Below are 19,694 nucleotides of genomic sequence, written 5' to 3'. Positions count from 1 at the left end.
ATGATCCAGGTAAACTATAGGGAGGGCTTAGCCTGGATTCCCTCACCCAACAGTAGACTGTGGGTAGAATAGAGATGCCAGACTACATTTTGATGGCTTTTGTCAGAGTATAAGCCTGAGAAGCACCTAGAACAGACATTTCCCACCCCAGTCCTAGGCTCTGGGGCATCTCTCACCAACCAGATGCATATTTGTATTTCTCTTACATATATGGGAGACGTTGCCAAGATAAGGGGCCATATCCTGACTTCTCTTCCACCTCTGGACACGAGCCTGCCTCCCTGCACTAAAGCCAAAGCAGGAGTGAATGTGTGTGTGTAAGCACGTGTGCTGCAGCGCAGTGGGCAGCAAACTCACTCTGTATCACATCAGTAACAAAGAGATTCAGCGCAGGAGACATTTGAAGGCATGAGCAGAAGAAAACCTTCACGTTCCTTCTCCAGGGTGAGTGCGTGCTTCAACTCTGAGATACGCTCCCTGCCTCTTGAAATTAATTCACCATTCCTGTGGCTTGGGCAAAAATAACCGGAATGAATAATGGGGCTGTGCTGGCCCTGCTGCAGACTGCCTGGTAAATACAGCCCTCTGCAGGAAGGAAAAGGCCAAGAGACTGCAGTGGTGCTCAGGCTGCTCTGCTGGGCACAGGAACATGACACTCTTATCTCACATCCTCTGACTTTATCACAAAAATGACCATGTTTCCCTGAGTTTTGGGCTTGTTTTAAGCACTTTTATTTCTTTCTTTACACAAGAGACAAAACACCCAGACTCCAGATGATACCATTGTGTGAAGATGGGAATGAATGCCTCTGTGTGTGTGTGTGCTGGCGTGGGGGAGGCGTATGTACCTCCATTTTTTCATGCCATCTGGCTGCAAAACTTCCAGATACAAAACCCAGGCCTCTGAGCTGCTCAAGGAACCAACCTTTGCTGGGGAGCCATCAGCTGGAAGGAGAGCAAGTGTTTGGGTTTCTTCCCTAAGGAAATCTGTGGTGGTCCATGAGTCTCAAAAAAGAGAGACAAAACACCCAGAGCTGCTTCCCTGGTCTGACAGCATCTCTGTGCTCAGTTAGCCCTTATGTTGAACAGGGACCTTTACCTTTTTCAAATCTATGACTCAGTCACAGAACGGGGACTTACCAGAATTACAGCCCTCACTACAGGCTTTGTGAAGGGGGAGAGAGGGATTTCTTCTGAACTGAGGGCTTCTTTTCTTACCTTGACCTCTGGTTTCACAGTGAGTTGCTAAATATCACTGGCCTCCACCCCACAACCACTACACATCTGTTAATGAAAGAGAAACCACTGGGGCCATTCTGCTCTGCAACTGACTAGACCATGCTCAGCTGGCCCAAGAGAATCTACATAGTCCCTCACAGAAAAATACCCTGACCTGGTGTGACGGCAGGAGGGGCTGGAGACACAGTGCAGACATTCCTGTCTCCTCTCAGATCCTGTCCCACATGTCTGGGGCTACATGGGAGAACCCAAAGGCCAGCTGCTGTTGAGCCTTTATGTTCAGACATGGGCAACCCCATGCCCACACTTCTGACAGTCCTCAGGGGATTTCATCCTGCGCCTCTGCCTTCAGTTTGGAAAGGGAAGAAGCAGAGAGGGCAAGCTGTCCTGTCAGTCATCTGCCTGCCAAGTGGGAGGCAGAGGGAACCAAAGCTCCCAAACTTCTTCACTGGAAGAGCCCAGCATGAGAGGGAAGCTGTCCAACAACCTACACCTTCCTGATGCCAGTGACCAGGTCACAGTTCAGTTTTTGCTGGCAATCTTTTTCTTACGGGCAGAGACCAGATCATAGAAAGGATCCTGTGTGATGCTGGTCCTGGAAATAAGAGGAAATGAGAGCAAAAGTGAGAGATTTAATGATGGAGAGCAGCACAGACAACTTAAATGAACTTGCACAGAGACACCACTTATCAAAATGTAGGACTGGAGACCTGCAGACTCACAGCAGAGAATTTAGCTGTGGCTATAGATTCTCCAGAAGGGACTTCGAAATTCTTTAAAGTCAAGGGGTACCACAGCTGTTAGACTGAAAACATTTCTTTCCACCCCCCTTTCCAAGCTCTGATAGCCAAATAAACTGTGTGACCATTTGTCCCTGGGGCTGAAAAAAGACAACTCAGGCCTCAAGTTCTCCTCACCGTATTGCCTCAATCCACTCATCACGCTCTGCTGGAGTGGCTGCTGAGATCTTGTAGGACTGATGCTTGCCTTCAACCACCTTCCCATCCCCATCTGTTTTGCAGGCTTTGATCTTCTGCCCTTTGCAGTTGGGATTGAAGAGTTCAAAGCAGTTCTGTCCAAAAGGAAACAAAATGGAGCAGTAGGATAAGACAAGGGGACCAAGGAGACTGCTGCCTTCAACCACAGGTGACAGGCTCAGAGAGCTTCCAATGGGGAGGAGTCTGTCTCCAAAATGCAGCAAACTCCATCCTTCCCCACCCCAAAAATTTCCTTATGAGTTAGATGACTGTCCTTCTTAGGTAAATACACCCTTCATGTGAAGGACTGGACACTAAAAAAGGCTTTATGGAGAGATGGAGCATCAGCACTTACCAAAACACACCTTCTGGGACCTGTCACTCTGCTCCATTCGTGAAAATCCCTCCCCCTTTTCAGTAGAGGCAACATCCTCTTTTTCTGCCTGCCACCACACAGATAGAAGGCACTTTTCCCAGAGCCATGACACATCGAAGAGTGGGTATCCACAAAAGACACACAGAAGAAATGTGTCACTTCCTGGGCAAGTTCCCTAACACCAACAGCTCTGTTTGGTCTACATGTGCTGTAACTCATTGTGGAGAGCCCCGAGGAGAGAAATTAAACCCACATCTCCGGGTGCAAATCAAGTAGGAAGTCAGCTGTGTGCCCCCCTACGCACACGTACACATGTGAAAACATACAATACAGTCAGCCAAAGGACAGCTCTCTACTCACACCAAAACCATAAATTAAAAACAGAGTTGTGTTGAGATGGGGGCACAAGGCAGTTTGGAATGGCACTTTCCCTCTGAGAAGCAAGTAGAGTAGGAGTGATTTGTGTGCATCTTCTCTTCCCTCCAACCATCTGACAGCCTGTGTTGGCAGAGTGCCAACCAATGGAGACTTACTGGCTTTTTGGGATCATTCACCTTCCGGACTGATAGGTTCTCCAAGGGGATAATGCCCAGAGGCTCTTTGTCCTGAAGGCAAGGAAACATGAATTAACACCCCAAATAGCTCCCCAAATCTATGCCACTGTTTAGAACCTCTCTGATTTCCCCTGTGTGGGCCTTTGTGGAGGTGACAAGGGCAGAGTATGGCTGGGGAGACCCCTTCCATTGACACAATGGGGAGTTCAGTCAGACCACAGCTGCAGCGTCCAGCCTCTCTCCTCCTCCAGACCGGAGGTGAGGATACAGCATAGGAGAGAGTGGAGCTGTGAGCTCAGTCTGGGAGCACGGGGTAAAAGGGAGAGACTTGCCCCCTACCCTCTGCTCCTCCCTGGCCCCTCAGAGGCTCATAACCACCCAGGACAGTTTCCCAGCCATGAGTTCAGCCTTTACCGTGGTATATTCAAAGTAATACAGGCAGTTATCGGTCAGAATGAACCAACGGCGTTTCCAGGTTTTCACACGTCCTCCTAAAGGCAGTGAGGTTCAGAAGCCATTAGTCACACATTTTTCTGTCCTTCCCCCAAGCCACGCACACCCAGTCACACCCTCCCCGCTCTCCCGTAGGTGAGCCCCAAGGAGACACCACTGAGGTGATGCCGTATGATAGACACACACACGGAGCCAAATTTGCTCGGATGGGGCTGGGAATGGGGAGGGATATGTTTCTGAGTCCCTTTTTGAGCAGACAGAGCCTGCAGGAGCTGGGACGAGGGAGCAGGCAGCCGGTTTCAACAGCAGGTGTCAGCCTCAGCCCATGGTAGCAGACAGGAGCGAAGGACAGCGGAGATGACGGTAGGTGCCCAGGGGAGATTTGTGGTGGGAGGTAGGCAAACCGGGAGATCAGAGGAGCTAGGGGAGTCTTCCCCCTCACCTAGTTTCAGCAGCCAGCCTTCACGGTTAGGGTTGAAGAAAGTGTGGGTGAGGTCGTTGCCATCGTCCTCTGGTATGGAGAACGGCTCGTTCTTTATGCTCTCAAACAGATTCTGCCCCAGAGCATTGGTGGGGAAGGAGAGAGAGAGAGCAGAGAGAGAGAGGGAGGAAGAAAGATTGATTTCTGACAAAGCTTGTACACAACTATCCTAGGTCCATCTGGTCCACCACTATTTTTACAAGGGAAGCTGGGTGAAGGGCAGGGGAGCACACAATGAGCACTGGGGGTAAAACAGTCCCCAGTCTGCACCTCACAGGGTCTCGGGGGGAAAGGGGGAGGTCACCAGCTCTTTTCTGCATCTCGTGTCATAAAAAGAGTCTCAGTTTGGAAAATCACAGCCACAAGATGGTGCTCCCATAGCTAGACAGGCTGCAGTGACCAAACCCAGCCTGTCACAAGTGCTGCTGTGGGTAGTATTAAGGCACTAGGATGGGACTCAACACGGCGGAGATGCAGCCCCATTTAGTCCCCGGGCTGGTGGTGCCAAACGCTGCCGGGCAGTGCAACGTAGAGACCAGCACGTAGAGCTACATGCCCACAAGGAGGCACATTTCACAGAGCCAAAGCTTTGGCATTGAGGGGCACAAAGGGTGGCATTCATAACAGCACAGTTACAGTAAGGCAGGTTACTGGCTTTCAAAGGACACTGAAATGTTGCTCACATCATTGTATTTGCCATCATTTATTACACAAAAACCGAGCCAAAGAAAAAAAAAAAAAAGACTACAGGCTCCTGCAACTTTCTTCAAATTGGCTACAAGAAATGACACTCTGGAGAAAGCTCTAAAGCCTCTACCCTGAGGGGATGCTGCTCAGCAAACACAGGTATGGGATGTATGCAGCCTCTCTGACACAAGACAGAAGTTATTCTGCCCAGGCTGGCTGGGTGAAGCCAGACACATAACCAGGCTGCCCACCTCTACTCTGCCTCCCAGGGGAGGTCCCATCCCTGCTGACCCTTTGGGAAAAAGCCAGCTGCAGCTTTGCTAATGGGTGCATCCCCTGTCTCTGCACCTTTGCTTCTCAGTGGACCCCAGGGGACGAGAAAATGGGAATTCTTCTTACCTTTAAAAGCTCTTCTGGCAGGTCCCCTCCATTGTCAATGCCTCTGTTGATGGACACAAACCTTTCAAAGTGGGGTTTGTCTTTCACATTGGGGTTGTGCAGGCTGGTGTTAAGCATGATGATAGAGAAGGAGAGTACATAACAGGTATCTAGCAATGAGAAAGAAAATCAGGATGGGTGGCACTTGTCTTAGAGCACAGATCAATCCACACCTAAGGTGGCTTGGTTTCTAGTCACTGAAGAAGAGAGTCATCCTCTCATTTGCAGGAGAAGGGACCTGTTCCCTCTGCTAGGAGAGAGAGGAACAGAGCCAATCTGCTGCGATAGAGGTGATTCCACGCCCTCAGGATAATGGGGCAAGTTGGGCAGATGCAGTCTAGTAACAGCTCTGCCAGCAGGAAAGTTTCTGCAGACCCACATTTGTCAGGGCTATCCTTGCTGTGATGACATAATACCTCATGTGAGGCTGGGAGCCCTTCTCCAGTCTCTTGCCCATCGGGAGGGCCTGGAGCACAGTAGCAAAAGGAAGACTGAAGGCGCTCAGTTTATTGAAAAGCTTCACAGGAACTGGGCTGCCTCCTTTAGCTCAAGGGGAAACACACTTCCAAGTGATGCTGCCTGTGCTCTGTGAATGGAAAAGGAGCACTCCTCTCCCTGGCAAACAGCACAGCTCAGCTTTACAGGCCTTCTCCCCATAAGCACCTGTGGACTGGAACACTCCCGGGTTACACTTGCAGTACCAGTTGGCAAAGGCCTCCATCATCCGGTCAATCTTCTGCGCCTCCCCAGGCAGCCGGAAGCTCCAGAGGAACTGTCTGTCAGGAGCAGAGTGCCAGAGAGTTAGTCAGGTTGGGCCCAAGGGACGCTGATGCCTCCCCTCAACCCACACAACACCATGAACTTAAGAGAAGTCATCCCATCACACTGGGGAGACAACACAGTGCACGGAGCAGGAGCTCTGCTCCTCCCTACAAACTGCCTGGATACATCAGCCTCAAACACCCCAAATGCAGGAAGCAGAACTAAGCCTCCCAGAAATCACGGCTCTGCTTCCCTAATGAGAGGCCTGCAAGGCAGCAGAGACCTCAGGAGAAAGAGTCCTGCCAGGAGGCGGCCTGTAATAAAACGAGGTGCCCTAAAACAGAGTCACTTTGTTATTGACGTAACGGGCACTGAGGAGAGACATGTTTCCTGCTGTGAAAAATAACTTGTACCATCCCCCCAGACACTGAAGCCACAGTGACCCACTTTTCTGCACATGGCCAGTCCAATCAACGGGCCATGAGAGTGTTTCCACCCCCCCGAGAAGTTGCTGACACCTCACAGAGTAACAGCCCTGGAACCAACACACACAGCAGGGCCTTGGGAAGCTCCCATTTCAGCCCAAGGGAGCTTCCTGACCTTCCTGGGTGGCCAGACCCAGTGGCTGAGCAGGTTCCAGCGCTGCCCCCTGCACCCAGCATGCTCACTCACCTCAGCGCCTGCACCAGGTTGAGGTTGGCAAACTGGTGACATGCCACAAAGGCCTGGAGGATCTGAATGTTTGTGGGGTCCCTGGGAGAGGATAGAGGGGAAAGGTCAGAAGAGAGCTTTGGCCCTGCTCAGTTTGGATGTCCCTTAGTGTGACAACATGCACCTGGCTCCACACCAGTCTCACTTCCCCTCTGACCAAGAAGAAGCCAAGGCGCACACTCCAGTCTGAGAAGACCGATCCCATTACAGGCAGGAGGAAAGGTAGCCCATACAGCCAGCCCTAGTCACACCCCAGAGACCCTGCCAGGGCTCTCCTGCCCACCCAGCCCACGGTGGTTGGAGATATCTTCAGTCCTGGCACCTGGCCACAGGTCATCCAAAATGGTGGTTCAGAGGGCCCAGGCAGGACAGGGCCTCCAAGGGGTCTCCTTACCCTGGGTTGCTCACCTGCCACCCAGGTAATCCCCAATGGCTGTCTTGTTCAGGCCTTCACCCTTGTGGAGGAATCTGGCGATCTCCTGCAGGTCTGAGGACAAAACCTGGTGCTCGATCAGGTACTGGATGCCCTGGGGAGAAGAAGTAGGACAGGGAAGTAAAACAGCTCTGTAGTCTAATGAGAAAGTAGGATCCCATCACTCTGATATCAGCCTTCCTTAGCTTTGATGGACTTGTCTCCTCTGTTACTACCCAGCCTCTTCATGGGTGTGAGAAATGAGACAACTCTTAAAAAGATTAATTTATTGAAAACAGAAAAATTGAAAAATTACAGAAATTAGAAAAATATAAAAATTTGGGATCCTATGGCTCAGTAAATGGTATGCCCCAGGAGCGCAGGGATTTGAGATCTTCTGGATGAGACAGCACTAGACCTCAGGTAGAGAAAAAGAACTTGCAGTGCTGGGCTGACTTTAAAAAAATTACTAAAAGCCCCTTAAAAGGGGTAAGGCTTTGAATGCCCAGCACTGACGTCTACCACAACTAGCCGGCAGAGAGCAAGAGGGGAAAAGAGGCCCCGCCTCTCTGCTTTGTTCTTTTTATAGTGTCTTTGCTCCGCCCCCCCCAGTCCACCCACAGCCCGCCCCTTCGGTCCAAAGTGATCGGTGCTTTCCCTTTGATGGATCATCTCCATCCACCAATGGCTCATCGTTGTCAGAGGGGCAGTATTAGTTGAGATAAGGGAGCTACAATGCCTTCATTAAAATTCAGGTATTCAGGTTGCCATGGAGCTTGCCTGCAGAGTAATGGCCGTGGCTAAAAATAGCTGCTGGCTATTAGAACTAGAACTGGGGTTTTTGGCCTTGGAATCAGAATGCAAGTGAAAACCACCTAAAAAGGTATTAAAATACATCCAACACATCTCAAAACACTTGTAAAAGTATACGCTAAACACAGGAAAGGTAACTCTTATGGTGTACAAGTGGTTTGAAGTTTGAAACGGGAGCATAAGTTGGTGATTTTAACTGGGGAATTTTAACTGGGAAGGGTGCAACTCTCTTAATAAACCACTTTGAACAATTGAAAACACTGATAATGGAACTGGATTTTTGTACCTGGGCTGATGGGTTAATTTTAAGATTCAATTTAAAATATTTAACTCAAAATTAATTAATTAAAGCACTTAATATGCAAAAACCAAGCACAAATAGGGATTTCATGTATGACAATGGGAAACCACAGCCATATTCTCATCTTTATTCAATTCCTTCATCCACTAAGGGTTGTCAGTCCCATTTTCATTTCATCCCTAGATTAGGCTAAATGTTTCACTGGGATGGAAACTCAAACAAACAAAATAGGGCAATGTAGATTACAAGTCAAAAAAAGGAAAAGTCAAAATAATTAATTTTAATATTTTCAATCAAAATGTCTTAGTGTTCTGTTCCTAAATGTCTTTTCTTTTCCTAAATTAACTTAACTTAAAAGAAAAATTGTTTGTTTAAAAGAAGGCATTAAAAAATGTACTCAGACAAAAAGATATGGACTTGAGACAACTTAAAACAATTTTTTCCCAGATTTTTCCTCTATGCCACAGAACAGAGAAATTCCAATGTTTTCAGCTCCATCCCTCCTAGACAATAAGGATGGAATATGCTTTTTAAGGAATATAGAGGGTGTGAATTGGGTTGTGCAAAGAGTCAACATCCTATTTTAGAGAGAATATCATGATTTTCAAAGCCAGAGAAAAAGCTGAGGCTTTTTTCAAAAGACTCTTGACAATATCTAACAACTCTGCAGTTCTCCAGACCACATTGCAATTCTCCTTGCAATATACAATAAAGGAATGAAAATTGTTTCAGATCCATCAAAATGTTCTACTTCAACAGAATCATTTCACTTTCCCTTGCAATATATATGAAACTATTTTTAAAATGCCCCAAAGAAAAAGCAGTTTTAAAAGAAGAAATTGAAATTTTTGTAAGATTTTTTTTCCACTCTATTTTCCTTTCTTTTTTTCCACAGATGGATTTTCAGTAAGATCAATTTAATTTTGAAAAGTATTGCAGTGATGCTGGGGCCCCATTTTCCAGAGGAAAATGTTTCTCCCCAAAGGTTTTTATCAGCCAGATTCCTAATGCTTACCTCCTCTAGCCTCAGGAACTTTCCATGGGATCTTGGAGATAGGAACTCATTTATAAGTGTCAGCATTGCATGGATGGAGTGTAACCTTAGAAAGGAGGGGCAAAGAAATTTCCTTGCATTGCAGCACCTCCCACTCTCTGGCATGTATCAAGAGGGGGGCAATAATCAGAGATCTGCATTATACAGGCACACAGTAGATAACATTTTGACCAGTCTGATTGGCATTGAACTCATAAAGCTAAACTGGTTTGGGGTTAGAATTAGTTCGGGTATTCCTGCACAGCGTGGCACAGCGCCACAGAGATGCCTTGGGGGCTTCGAACCAAGGTCAGGCAGAAAGGCAAAATAAAACCTACTCTCATGCAGGCTGTAAGTACTGATGTCGCTGCTATGGACAGCTCCCACTGGCTGGGGTGTGGACACAGGGGAAGGCATCTTCACACTCTCAACAGGACAGAGGAGGCATGAAAAGCTGTCACGCAGAGCAGCAGCCAGCTGAGGTGTCAGCTGTGGTCGCCAGCTGATGATCAGCGACCGTTTGATCACAGCTTGTGGTTTCCCTTGAAGAGCTCAAAAAGTGCTCCACCAGTCAGGAGGAAGGAAGAGGGAACTGTTTCTCTCACATCTTCTCTACTTAATCATGATGGTTTTAGAGCTTTCTGCAGAGGGCTGAAGGCTATGGAGTCTTCACATCACTGGTCAGTGCCTCAGAAAGTGGAAAAGCTGTGTTTAATCCCCAGTTCAACCAAAACCAAAACTGCTTCCAAACTGACAGAGGCAGCTTGTCCTCTTCTGTTCTGAATGAGCCAAGGAACCCGACACACTCTCAAAACTTCTCACCTTCCTCTTACTTCATCCCCCTCTATCACACTATAGCAAATTCCTAGACTCTCACAGTCAAGAAGGGCAGTGCTGAAGGAAATCTGGCTCTCATGGCATGCTGGCAGTGTTCAACCATCCTCCCTTTACTTCTCCTAGGTTTGGGTTGAATTGTGTGGCGTGGCCTCTAAGCACATGACTGGGAGGGAGGCAACACAGCTTGATCACATCAGAAGACCTCACTCAGGGGCAGCAGGGTGGAGGCTGCTCCTAATGGGGGCCCTAGTGAGGTAGGAACCCATCCCCACAGTCCCCTGCCATAGCTCCTTCCACATTGGTGGCTGCAACTGGAACGGCAGCCAGCAGAGGCTCTTCCTCCCAGCTTTATCCTCAAAGGTGGAATGAACAAATCCTACCTTTTCAGGATCCATGTTGAATTTCTTCCTGCCCAGGGACAGAATTTTATCCCTCTGTGACAGCTTGCTGCAAACACAAAAAAAGATAGGAAAAGTCAAACTTAGAATAAAAGACCATGTCATTTCACTCACAAGGTAACTTAGAGATCTCAAGGACAGGTGTCTGACTACCCAGGAATAAAGAGAAATCTAAGAGGAGAGAAGGGTATTCCTGGCCTCATTTCCCTGTCCTTGTTGTGAGCTGAATCCCAGCAGTGTTTTTGTTTTCTCTTCAAAAGAGAGACTTTGTAAGCAAAGGAATACTCATTTTATTCCACTTGCCTGGTCTGCTCTCCAGGATTATCCTCTGTCTCTTGCCTCTCCTCTGCATGTTGGAAACACTCGATCTCTGCAAACACCTCAGCAATCTCTTCCTTCAGCCTCTGCAAAAGAAATATCAGGAAGATGAAGGCAGTGGAGGGAAAAACAGCAGACACACAGAGCATGTCTTACTCATGTCTATTGTCACTCAAGACTGGAAAAATCAACCTTAATCAGTGTGGTGAGTGTCAGAGAACTGACCCCACTGTTGATTTCAGTTCCTCAAACAATGTCAGATGCAAGAATCCTTCCACTGTGCCCATTTCTTTTGAGCTTTTATTTTGCATAGCCCTGCTACACATCCAGGAAAGGAGAAGTGGAACTGGTATCTGTGAGATCAATATGAACCTGAAGTGGCTGTATTGTCAAACACAGAGTTTTTAATGTACCTGTCATTTAAATACCATTGAAGAGATACCTCTCTTCAGGTGACAGGCAGGGGAAGAAGGGTTATTTTATGACAGATCCTTTCTCATCAAGGAATGAGGATGTGGATGGAGCACATAATCAGACAGAGAAACTGAATTTCTGCAATATCCCATAATTTAAAAGATCATCTGGGTTTCAGTTTTGCTCTGGCCAACTTCTGTTGTCCTTCATTGGTCCACAGAGCTATGAGTGTTCCTTACTAAGTTTTAGGTGTTGCACAAATGTAACAGAGCCATGATCTCAGATCATGAATTTCAAATGATTCTCAGTTTTGTTATTTATTCACTGCTGTCTTTTGCAGTGTTACTGGCAAGCCGAGACCCATCCTCTTTCCTCCTCCCCTGACCCCTTCCCCCAGATATGCCCCCAAGTCTTTGTGTTTAAGGGTACTGATAGATATTTTCTTAAAAAATCCCCTGGGGAAAATATCTCTTTTCACCTAAACTCATTCTGCTCCACTGGACAATGTGTACCCCATTGCTTAACAGTTTTGGGTTCTAAAGTATGAGTTTGTGCAGCCTAGCAACCTTTTGCTGTCCATAGTGGGCAAAAAAATGTAGTATTCCTATTCAAGTGTCCTGCTTCTTACAGTGCCCATCGCCTGTTCTGAAAATTGTCAAGAGAAGAACCACACACAAGCAAATCACAGGCACACACACTCATAACCTGTTTTGTTAGAGGGGACAAGAGACCATTCTGGTTTTCAGCAGAGAGAGGAGGTCTGGAAGCCTGAGAAGTAATATATAGTTTGGCTTAATCCTTTACTCTATGCCAGGAAATATTGCAGCTATTCCCTAGGCATCTGGACAGCTTCATGTTGTGGGAAAATCAGTCCAAGTCCAATGATTCAGTGCAATAAGCTCTCTCAAATGGGAAACCACATTTCAGGGTGGAGGCAGAACGGAATAGAAAGGGCACAGCACTATGCAGGACTGCGATGCAGTCTTAGTGACTGATTTTGAATCTGTTACTTTCAGACATTTTAGGAGGCACTGGAGAAATGGTTGGGTCTGCTAAAAGAAATGAAGAAAAGCAAGTTCAGCCACAGAAACTTGTGTGGAAGGTCCTGCCATGAGACGTCTTCGAAGAGACAGGATCCTTCATGGAGGACTTGTTAGAGGTCCCCAAAGCAAACAAAAGTTTGATAAACACAGGGGGATGCTGCAGGTAACCAGGACTGATATGTCATTAGCAGGTAATCAGTAATTAAAAAGAATCATAAATGCTGAGCCTGATGCCTGCCAGTACGACTTACTGAAGACATTTCTTTAACCCCAAGTATGCAATCCCAGCTCATCCCTGCTCATAATCTGATCAGCCTTTCTCAAGTATCCCATTAGGGCAGCTGATGATTCCTGCAGCAGAGAGCACCACAGGCTGGATGCACCCTGGTGGCAAATAGGCCAGGGCAGCCTGAAGTTTAAAACTGAAGTTGGATCATGACAGAGAAAATGTCTCCTGTGCAAGAGCGCTTCTGCATGGCCTGGACTGTTGTTATGTGAGGATGCTCCTTGGTGAAGACAGATTTGGGAAGGCTAGGCAGGCACGAGGGACCAGATGGTCCTTACCTTAATATCATCCAAAAGTTCCTGTTTGTGCTTCCTGATTGTCTCTATTTCAGCCTCTTCAGCCCCACTCAAGTCAGTTGACTCTGGAAGAATAAAGATGCCTGTGAAAACACTGCTGGGGCCAACATATCATGGACAAAGCTGTCCCAACCTCTCAACACTTACACTCTCCCAGGGTCATGCCACAGCGGCTTCGATTTCTGTGTTTCAGCATCTGTCCTCTCTGCTGTTGCAACCACTGCACCTCACCTTTGCCTTGAAAATGGTTCTCAGTCCAGAGTGTGCAGCACAGACCATACCCCACTCCTCGCAGCCAGAGGCTGTGCACAGCCCTCTCAGCTGACCCTGCAGACACCCACTACCTGCTCAGCCAATTCTACTCAACCTGAGCACAGTAAGTCTCACCAAATGCTCTCCTGTGGTTTTTATGTCAGTCATCTTTAGGTACCGAAAATCTGTGACCTAAATACTTCATCTACATCCAAACATCCCAAGAAAACCACTGGCTTCATGAGTTGATCTGCCATAGCCAGAGTCAGAAATGGCTTAAGTGAGAAAATCGAGGTCTTTCAAGTGTGAGGGCAGGATCTGGGGGATGAAAGCCTTGCTGAGGAAGGAATGTCTTTGGGAGGCTGTTGTTCTGTGGACAGCAGAAAATGCAGAAATATGAGTAGGCTTCCTTGTAATGTACAGGAACTTAAATAGCAGCAAAGCCAAGGAAACCACAATATGATTCATAAAAAGCCTAAAAGAATTGGGGTGACAGCATTACCGCTAAATATAATCCAGGTGAAACACAGCCTCCTCAGCAAGCAGAATGAGAAGGCTGCAGCCCTAGAGAGGACACAAAGCAGAAGGTGAGGCCCCAGGAAAATAGCAGAGCTCGCAGAAGGCTGAGAGCTCTGGAGGTCACTGCTGAACTTGCAAACGGGATCCTTGCTGCACCTAAACACTGCAAGATAAAGCCTACCCAGGAAGCCAGCTCAAGTCACTGGATGCCCTGCTCCACTGTTTCATAAGACAAAATCCCCTGGGCCTCCCATCTTCCCAGAAAAAGGGGAAGTAGCACCAGTTGCATTGGAAATTCTTTTAGTGTGGATCTCACATGCAAAACAACTGCTATAAATGTGAGTGGAAGAAAAAAAGGGAAGGAAGCAGCCACGACAGACAGAAGGAAAAGCGACAAGGGCAATCATCTTCGTATGCTTCTTTCCTGTCATGGCCACAACAGCTCAGAAAGACCCGCCTTTCCCAATCCTAATCTCTCCCCCATCCTCCTGGCTGGTTGGGTTTCCATGCGCTAAGTATGTTCCTGTTACTTTTCTCAGGCTGCAGCCTCTCTCCTGTCACTCCTTCTGCTGGTTTCAAGCATTGCATTCCCTGAGGAGAAGCTGCTGAGTCTGTGGGAGTAAAGCACTGGACAAGGAGCCAGCACGAAGCCAGGCTGGGAAGGACCCACGTGCCCTCCCAGCCCTGCAAGCAGCCCTTGTGAGGAGCTGCAAGAAGCTGACTGATTGCTGAAGCCAGTCAAGAGGGAAGGAAAACCTGTGGCATCCAGAAGCTTGTGACAGCCAAATCTGTAGGTGAGGGGAAAACCAAAGCAGGCAGGCAGGTTAGCAAACAAAAGATAAACAACGAAAAGAAACCACAAAGAAAACCAACCAAAAACATGCAGTGGCTCTCCTACTTGTTAGGTGGGTTGCTGACTTCCCTTTGAATGTCAGCCCTGCGCCTCTGAGCAATGCCCAGCTCCTTCAGCTTAATTAGTGTATGCTGCAGTTGTGGTGTCTGCAGGAGATGAGGCCATCCTCTCCGTCTCTCCAGTTGTATCTCTCTCACTCCTGTCGGGGCTTGTAACTGTGGAATCACTGGGGTTATTCTTTGACAAATTACCAGAGTCCTTTTGCCCTGTATTTCTTTCCACAAAAGCACTGTAGGAGGACATACCTGAGGAACCTTGCCTTCCCCTGCCCCATCAGCAAACTCTGTGGTGCGGCTGGTTGCTTTGCTTCAGTTGTTCTGTGTCTACTAAAGCAGCCTAAAGCATCTCAAAGAGTCATGAGGCTCCCAGAGGATGCCATCTCACCCACACGACCCCCAACAAGCCTGTAAATAACACAGTCCCCCTTCCTCCTGAACGTCTGAAAACCCCAACTCCCAACTGCCCAGTTTGTCAGAATGAGAAAAGTGTGGGAAGGATTGCGTGTGTGGGGAGGGCAGGGGAGAAAAAGAATGAGTCATGGAGAAGGGGAAGGAATCAAGGGGTAAGAAAGCAGGAAAGGGTGACATAGTTTGGAAGAAAACCAGATGGATGAAACTTGCAGGGCAATTTAGACTGAGCTGCAGATAGAGTCCTTGTTAGGTTTCCTGTACAGCTTAAGTCCTTGACTGCTTCAGAAAAGAATTCTGAGGTCCATGCCTGCACATTACTCCGCTTCCCTAACAGGAGGCCTGATGCTCTGCTCTTTGGAGGGCATTCATCACTGCTACTGCACACTCCGGGGTCTGCACTTGGGGGAAGTGAACACAGAAGGCTTGTCTGGGGAACCTTCTGCAGAAAGGCAGTGAAGGCAGCAGAGGCAGCTAGGCAAGCAGCAGGTGAGATAATAGAGCTGCTTTGCCTTTGCTTCCCCTCTCTCCCCATGTTGAGAACAAGCTGAGCTGACAGGAGAGGGACATTCAGAGGGAAGCACTGCCTGGCTCACTCTGGACACTTGCAGAAGCAGAGGGAATCCAGCCCTATACCAAGGGATTGAGGAATGGCTTCAGCCTTGTCAGAGTCCTCAGCACCACCTCAGTTCCACTTCCCTCTAGGACTAGGTCAGCACACAGACAAAGCACAGCCCTGGTCAGGGTCCCCTGCACAGGGGGAAATTTCACCCTGATGAAGAACACACCACAAAAACACCCGCAGATTTCAGAAGGATGCTGTCAGCCCAACCAACACTGAAGTCTTCCAGTTCAGACACACAGAAACCCTGTCCAGAGAGGACATTAGGTTGTTGTTTGGAAAGTGAGCAAGTGTTGAAAGGAAAGTGTCTCAGCATCACATTTGTGGGTCTTACACCTGCTCCTGAGGTTGTTTCCCCACTCTCAGGGCAGACCCAGACTCCACGAACTGACCAGGATTGTGTTTTCAGTGCTGTCACTCAAAACAGTACACAGACTGCAATTCCTGTTGTGGGGACTTATGCCTTCAGCCTCCCCATCTAAAGGGCACGTCGGAGTTACCCAAACATCTGGGTACTTGTGTGGCCAGCAGAGAGTTCTGTGTGCGCTGGTTTCACTTCCCATTGCGAAGGGTTCTGCTGAACCACCAGGTGCTAACCGAGGCTTTCAGTCCCATGGAAAATTACAGGAACAGGGAGATGGCTTTTGAAGCACAGAGGTAAGTGGGAAGTGACCACCCAGAAGAGCTGGAAGGAAGGACTGCAGAAGCAGCAGGGGAAGGTACAAAGAATGACTGTATCTGTAGCACTGCTACCGACCATCCATGTGTTACACACCCACGGTAGGACAGCAAAGGTTCATCAGGCCCATTTGTAAGGCAATGGAGGGCTTTGAGTGTAGCTGCTAAAGGGTTTGGGCACCTCCACCCATGGCAGCACACAAGCAGAGCAGCCTGATGGGCAGCTTCTGCCTGAAGGAGGCTCTCTGGTAGAAAAACTTCACCTGAAATTCCTTTTCTATTTTGATATGGCTGCTGTGTCATCTCCTGCACAGACCACCACCTCCACAGCCAGGTGTTAGCCTAATAGCAGAGAGATGACAGAAAGCCTTCCAGCTCCTCAGTTCCCTCCAGCCATGTGTGTCTCCCTCCAGCAGCCACTCCACAGGTCTCTGCCAGCTTGTGTCAGAAGAAATTCAACATAAATCCCAACAGGTTTAATTTGCACATTTCAGCTATGGGGGGAAAGGTGGGAAGAAAAATTTATGTTGTCTCCTGGTCCCCTTATCCCACATGACAACTTACATCCATCCTTCAGGATAACTTCCAGTGACTTTTGACTACAGCTCTTACCCCACACATCCCAGCACAGGATACCACAGTACTAGTCTGCTCTCCCATGTTTCACACATCCAGCTCAAGGGCTTGGCACACCAGCTCTGTGGCCTCAGCCAGACAGTCCTGAGAGGGTTCTGAAGGAAGCTGGAGGAGGACACACAGTGCAGGGAGAGCAGCCTCCCCAAGGTATCAAGTCTCACCTGCAAACAGATGTGTACCTAACAGGACCATTGCCTCTCCAGGTAGGAGTGGCCCCAGTGAAAGGTGTACACACACTTCTGACCTCCAGGACAATCATGCCTCAACTGAGCAATTCCAAGTGCATTCAGTACTCTAAAGCTCACTGGAAAACTGTTGCTGGTGGCAGCCTTGGCTCCCAAGGGAGTTCAGCATCAAACAAACCCACTTTCTCACCCAGCTGTGGAATGACAGGATGGGATTGAGCAAAAACATCACTCAGAGCCAGCACATGTCTCCAGGCATTGCCTGTCTCCAGGCTCTGCCTCTACCCAGAACTGAGCAAACCCACACTGTGCCTGAATAGGATCTCATTGTGCTACTTCAGGGTGTACACTTGCTTGAAAGTATGCTCACTTGAATGTGTAACTCTCAAGACATAATTAACTCACTAACACCTAACTTGAGTGAATGACTGTGTCAGACCTTTGGTTAGGAGACCCCCAGTTTCTGTTGAAGGCACACCTCAAAATAAATAGAAAAATATGAGTTATCCCTCCTCCTGTCCAGTTTGTCCTGCAGAAGCTTTGTCCACAGTTGCTTTCAGGTAGTGAGGGCTGGGTGATCAGAAGAGCCCCATTTTCACCAACATTCAACACCAGACAGATGCTGGCAAGAACTCAGCTCCCAAAGGTACCACCAATTTCCCTGACAAGCAAGGCTGGTATGTGGTTTGAGCAAGCCCTTTCCTTGGCTACACACCTCAGAGCTAAAAAGTGCACAACAGCTGTTGAAACTGGGCACTTCTTTCTGCTTTCACTCTGTGCTCCATATCCCATACACAAAAGCCTGAGGGGACAGAGTCAAAATGAGAATAGACATTGCAAGGTGATCCTTTTTCTTCCTGGCCTTTGTTCAGCCTGTTCCCATTCATCTCTCCCACTTTGTTGGCTTTGTGCAGACACACACTCAGAGCTTCCTCAGCCAGAAGCTGGAAATGTTCAGTCTGGTGGTGTGCCTTTCCTTGCTGAATCCCAAGCACTTTATCCACCACCTGCCAAAGCAGGAAATAAAAGCTAAGATCTCTCAGTTCCTCAGATGTGGCTTATTTCCCCTCACCCACATCTGCCCACTGAGATGGTTTCAGGCAGGCCCACCTGTAGATCACTTGGAGCTTCTAGAAGCCTATTACAGTGGTTTACCTCTAACATGGACAGAAGCACAAGAGGCCCCAGTACCAAAAGCCTTGCAAGGGCATTACACTGGGATACCCAACTGCATGAGAGGCTCCACAAAGGCAAACCAGATCCTGGGATCTGTAGGGAAACACCACTGAGGAGCTTCCCAGAGTTGCATGAAGAGCAGCCAAAGCCTGCAAGTGCTCACCCCAGGTGTCACATACACCATTGACACCGAGGAGTCAGTTCCCAGCTCAGCCCAAGCAAACAGAGCAGTAACACTCTCAGCACAAAGGCCCATTCAAACCAGTGAGAAAATTTCTCTTGATGTGAAAGGAGAGCGAGTAAAATGCCCAATGCTGAAGACTGACAAGCAATTAACTGTACCACCAGCGACCTCCCAGCATGTCATTCCTCCAGCCACCAGCCGCAGCATCCACTCTGGCTGCTGGGATCTCATGGTGTGCTCTGCTCCATCAAACTGAGTGCACAGCCCTCACCCCATGAAAGGCACACAATGATTGAGGCTTACCAGCAGGACAAAGATCCATCCTGAAGAGCACGATATATTTTCAACACAAGGGTTGTTCCTCCTTGTATTTGGCTTGTTCAGATGCTTCACAGAACCGAAACTTGGAGCCAGCGAACAAGACCGCAGAGGCTTTAGGGGGGGCGGGTTTCCCTGTGACTCCTCCCTTTCCCTCCTCATCCTCCCCCCCCCCAGCCACCCCCCCACGATCACATGTCACAAGCTTGTAGCAGTGGAGGAAAGTGTGTGTGCATGTTTCGATGAGCTAACAGGGGCTCATTGGCTACTTCGGAAATAAAAATGCACAAATGTATTTCCATCCCAGCGGCTTTTTGGGGATCTCTGTTTGAGGAGACTAAAGTGAGCAGTGAGAGGCTTTCGTCCGAGATCCTCGGGGGGAGGGGGGGAAGGAAAGGAAGTTCTGGATTCAGAAAACCCGTCTGATTGGGGAAGTGGTTTCATTTTAAAGGGAAGATTCTTCCGTGTTAATTCTGCAGCAGGTTGGGGTGGGGGCAGGGATGGGGATGAACACTCCAGAATTGGGGAATTGTTGATGGAGGGGAAAATAAAGTCGTCAGACTCTTCTGCCTCTCTCACTGCTCATTAAGGCACTTTAATTGTAGCTCCTTCCCCCACTCACCCCCCAACAAACTGTTTTTCTCGTGAAACCTTGTAAGTAAGAATAGAGCGAACTAAGAAGAAATGCAGTCCTCTCTCAGGTTTACCAATACTGCTCTGGTGAGAGAGCTGGCATTAGCAGGACTGTTGTGAAGGCACTTGTGCTGCTCTGTTCTCCTGTGAGGCACAGAGGTGCTCTTTCTTCTCCAAGCCCTCCACACAGCTCCAGGAGGCTGTACACACCACATCCCCTTGGGTTGTTTTTGGTTGCTGTGTGATTTATGCGGTAGACCTGTGCTGTAGGCAATGTGGGGAAAAAATCCTCATGCAGGAGAGGACCATGTCAAGAGCTGTAAGAACTGATGATTGAATAAA

General features: G+C 48.3%; 1 protein-coding gene across 1 annotated transcript; it reads right to left on the bottom strand.

Moving 5' to 3' along the window:
• Window positions 1-1,761: 1,761 nt before the first annotated feature.
• On the bottom strand, window positions 1,762-18,723 carry CYTH4 (cytohesin 4; the record flags this gene model as incomplete). Its single annotated transcript, XM_082279602.1, has 13 exons — window positions 1,762-1,834; window positions 2,157-2,311; window positions 3,126-3,197; window positions 3,561-3,637; window positions 4,042-4,153; window positions 5,167-5,315; window positions 5,869-5,981; window positions 6,640-6,720; window positions 7,087-7,205; window positions 10,455-10,517; window positions 10,772-10,876; window positions 12,812-12,894; window positions 18,705-18,723. The coding sequence occupies 13 exons, from the start codon at window positions 18,721-18,723 to the stop codon at window positions 1,762-1,764; spliced, it is 1,221 nt and encodes a 406-aa protein (XP_082135728.1).
• Window positions 18,724-19,694: the final 971 nt, after the last annotated feature.

The sequence above is a fragment of the Coloeus monedula genome (genome assembly GCF_965178545.1).
Source record: "Coloeus monedula genome assembly, chromosome: 4".
Taxonomy (NCBI): Eukaryota; Metazoa; Chordata; class Aves; order Passeriformes; family Corvidae; genus Coloeus; species Coloeus monedula.
The sequence above is the reverse complement of the archived record's forward strand: the minus strand, read 5'-3'. Positions and strand labels throughout refer to the sequence as shown.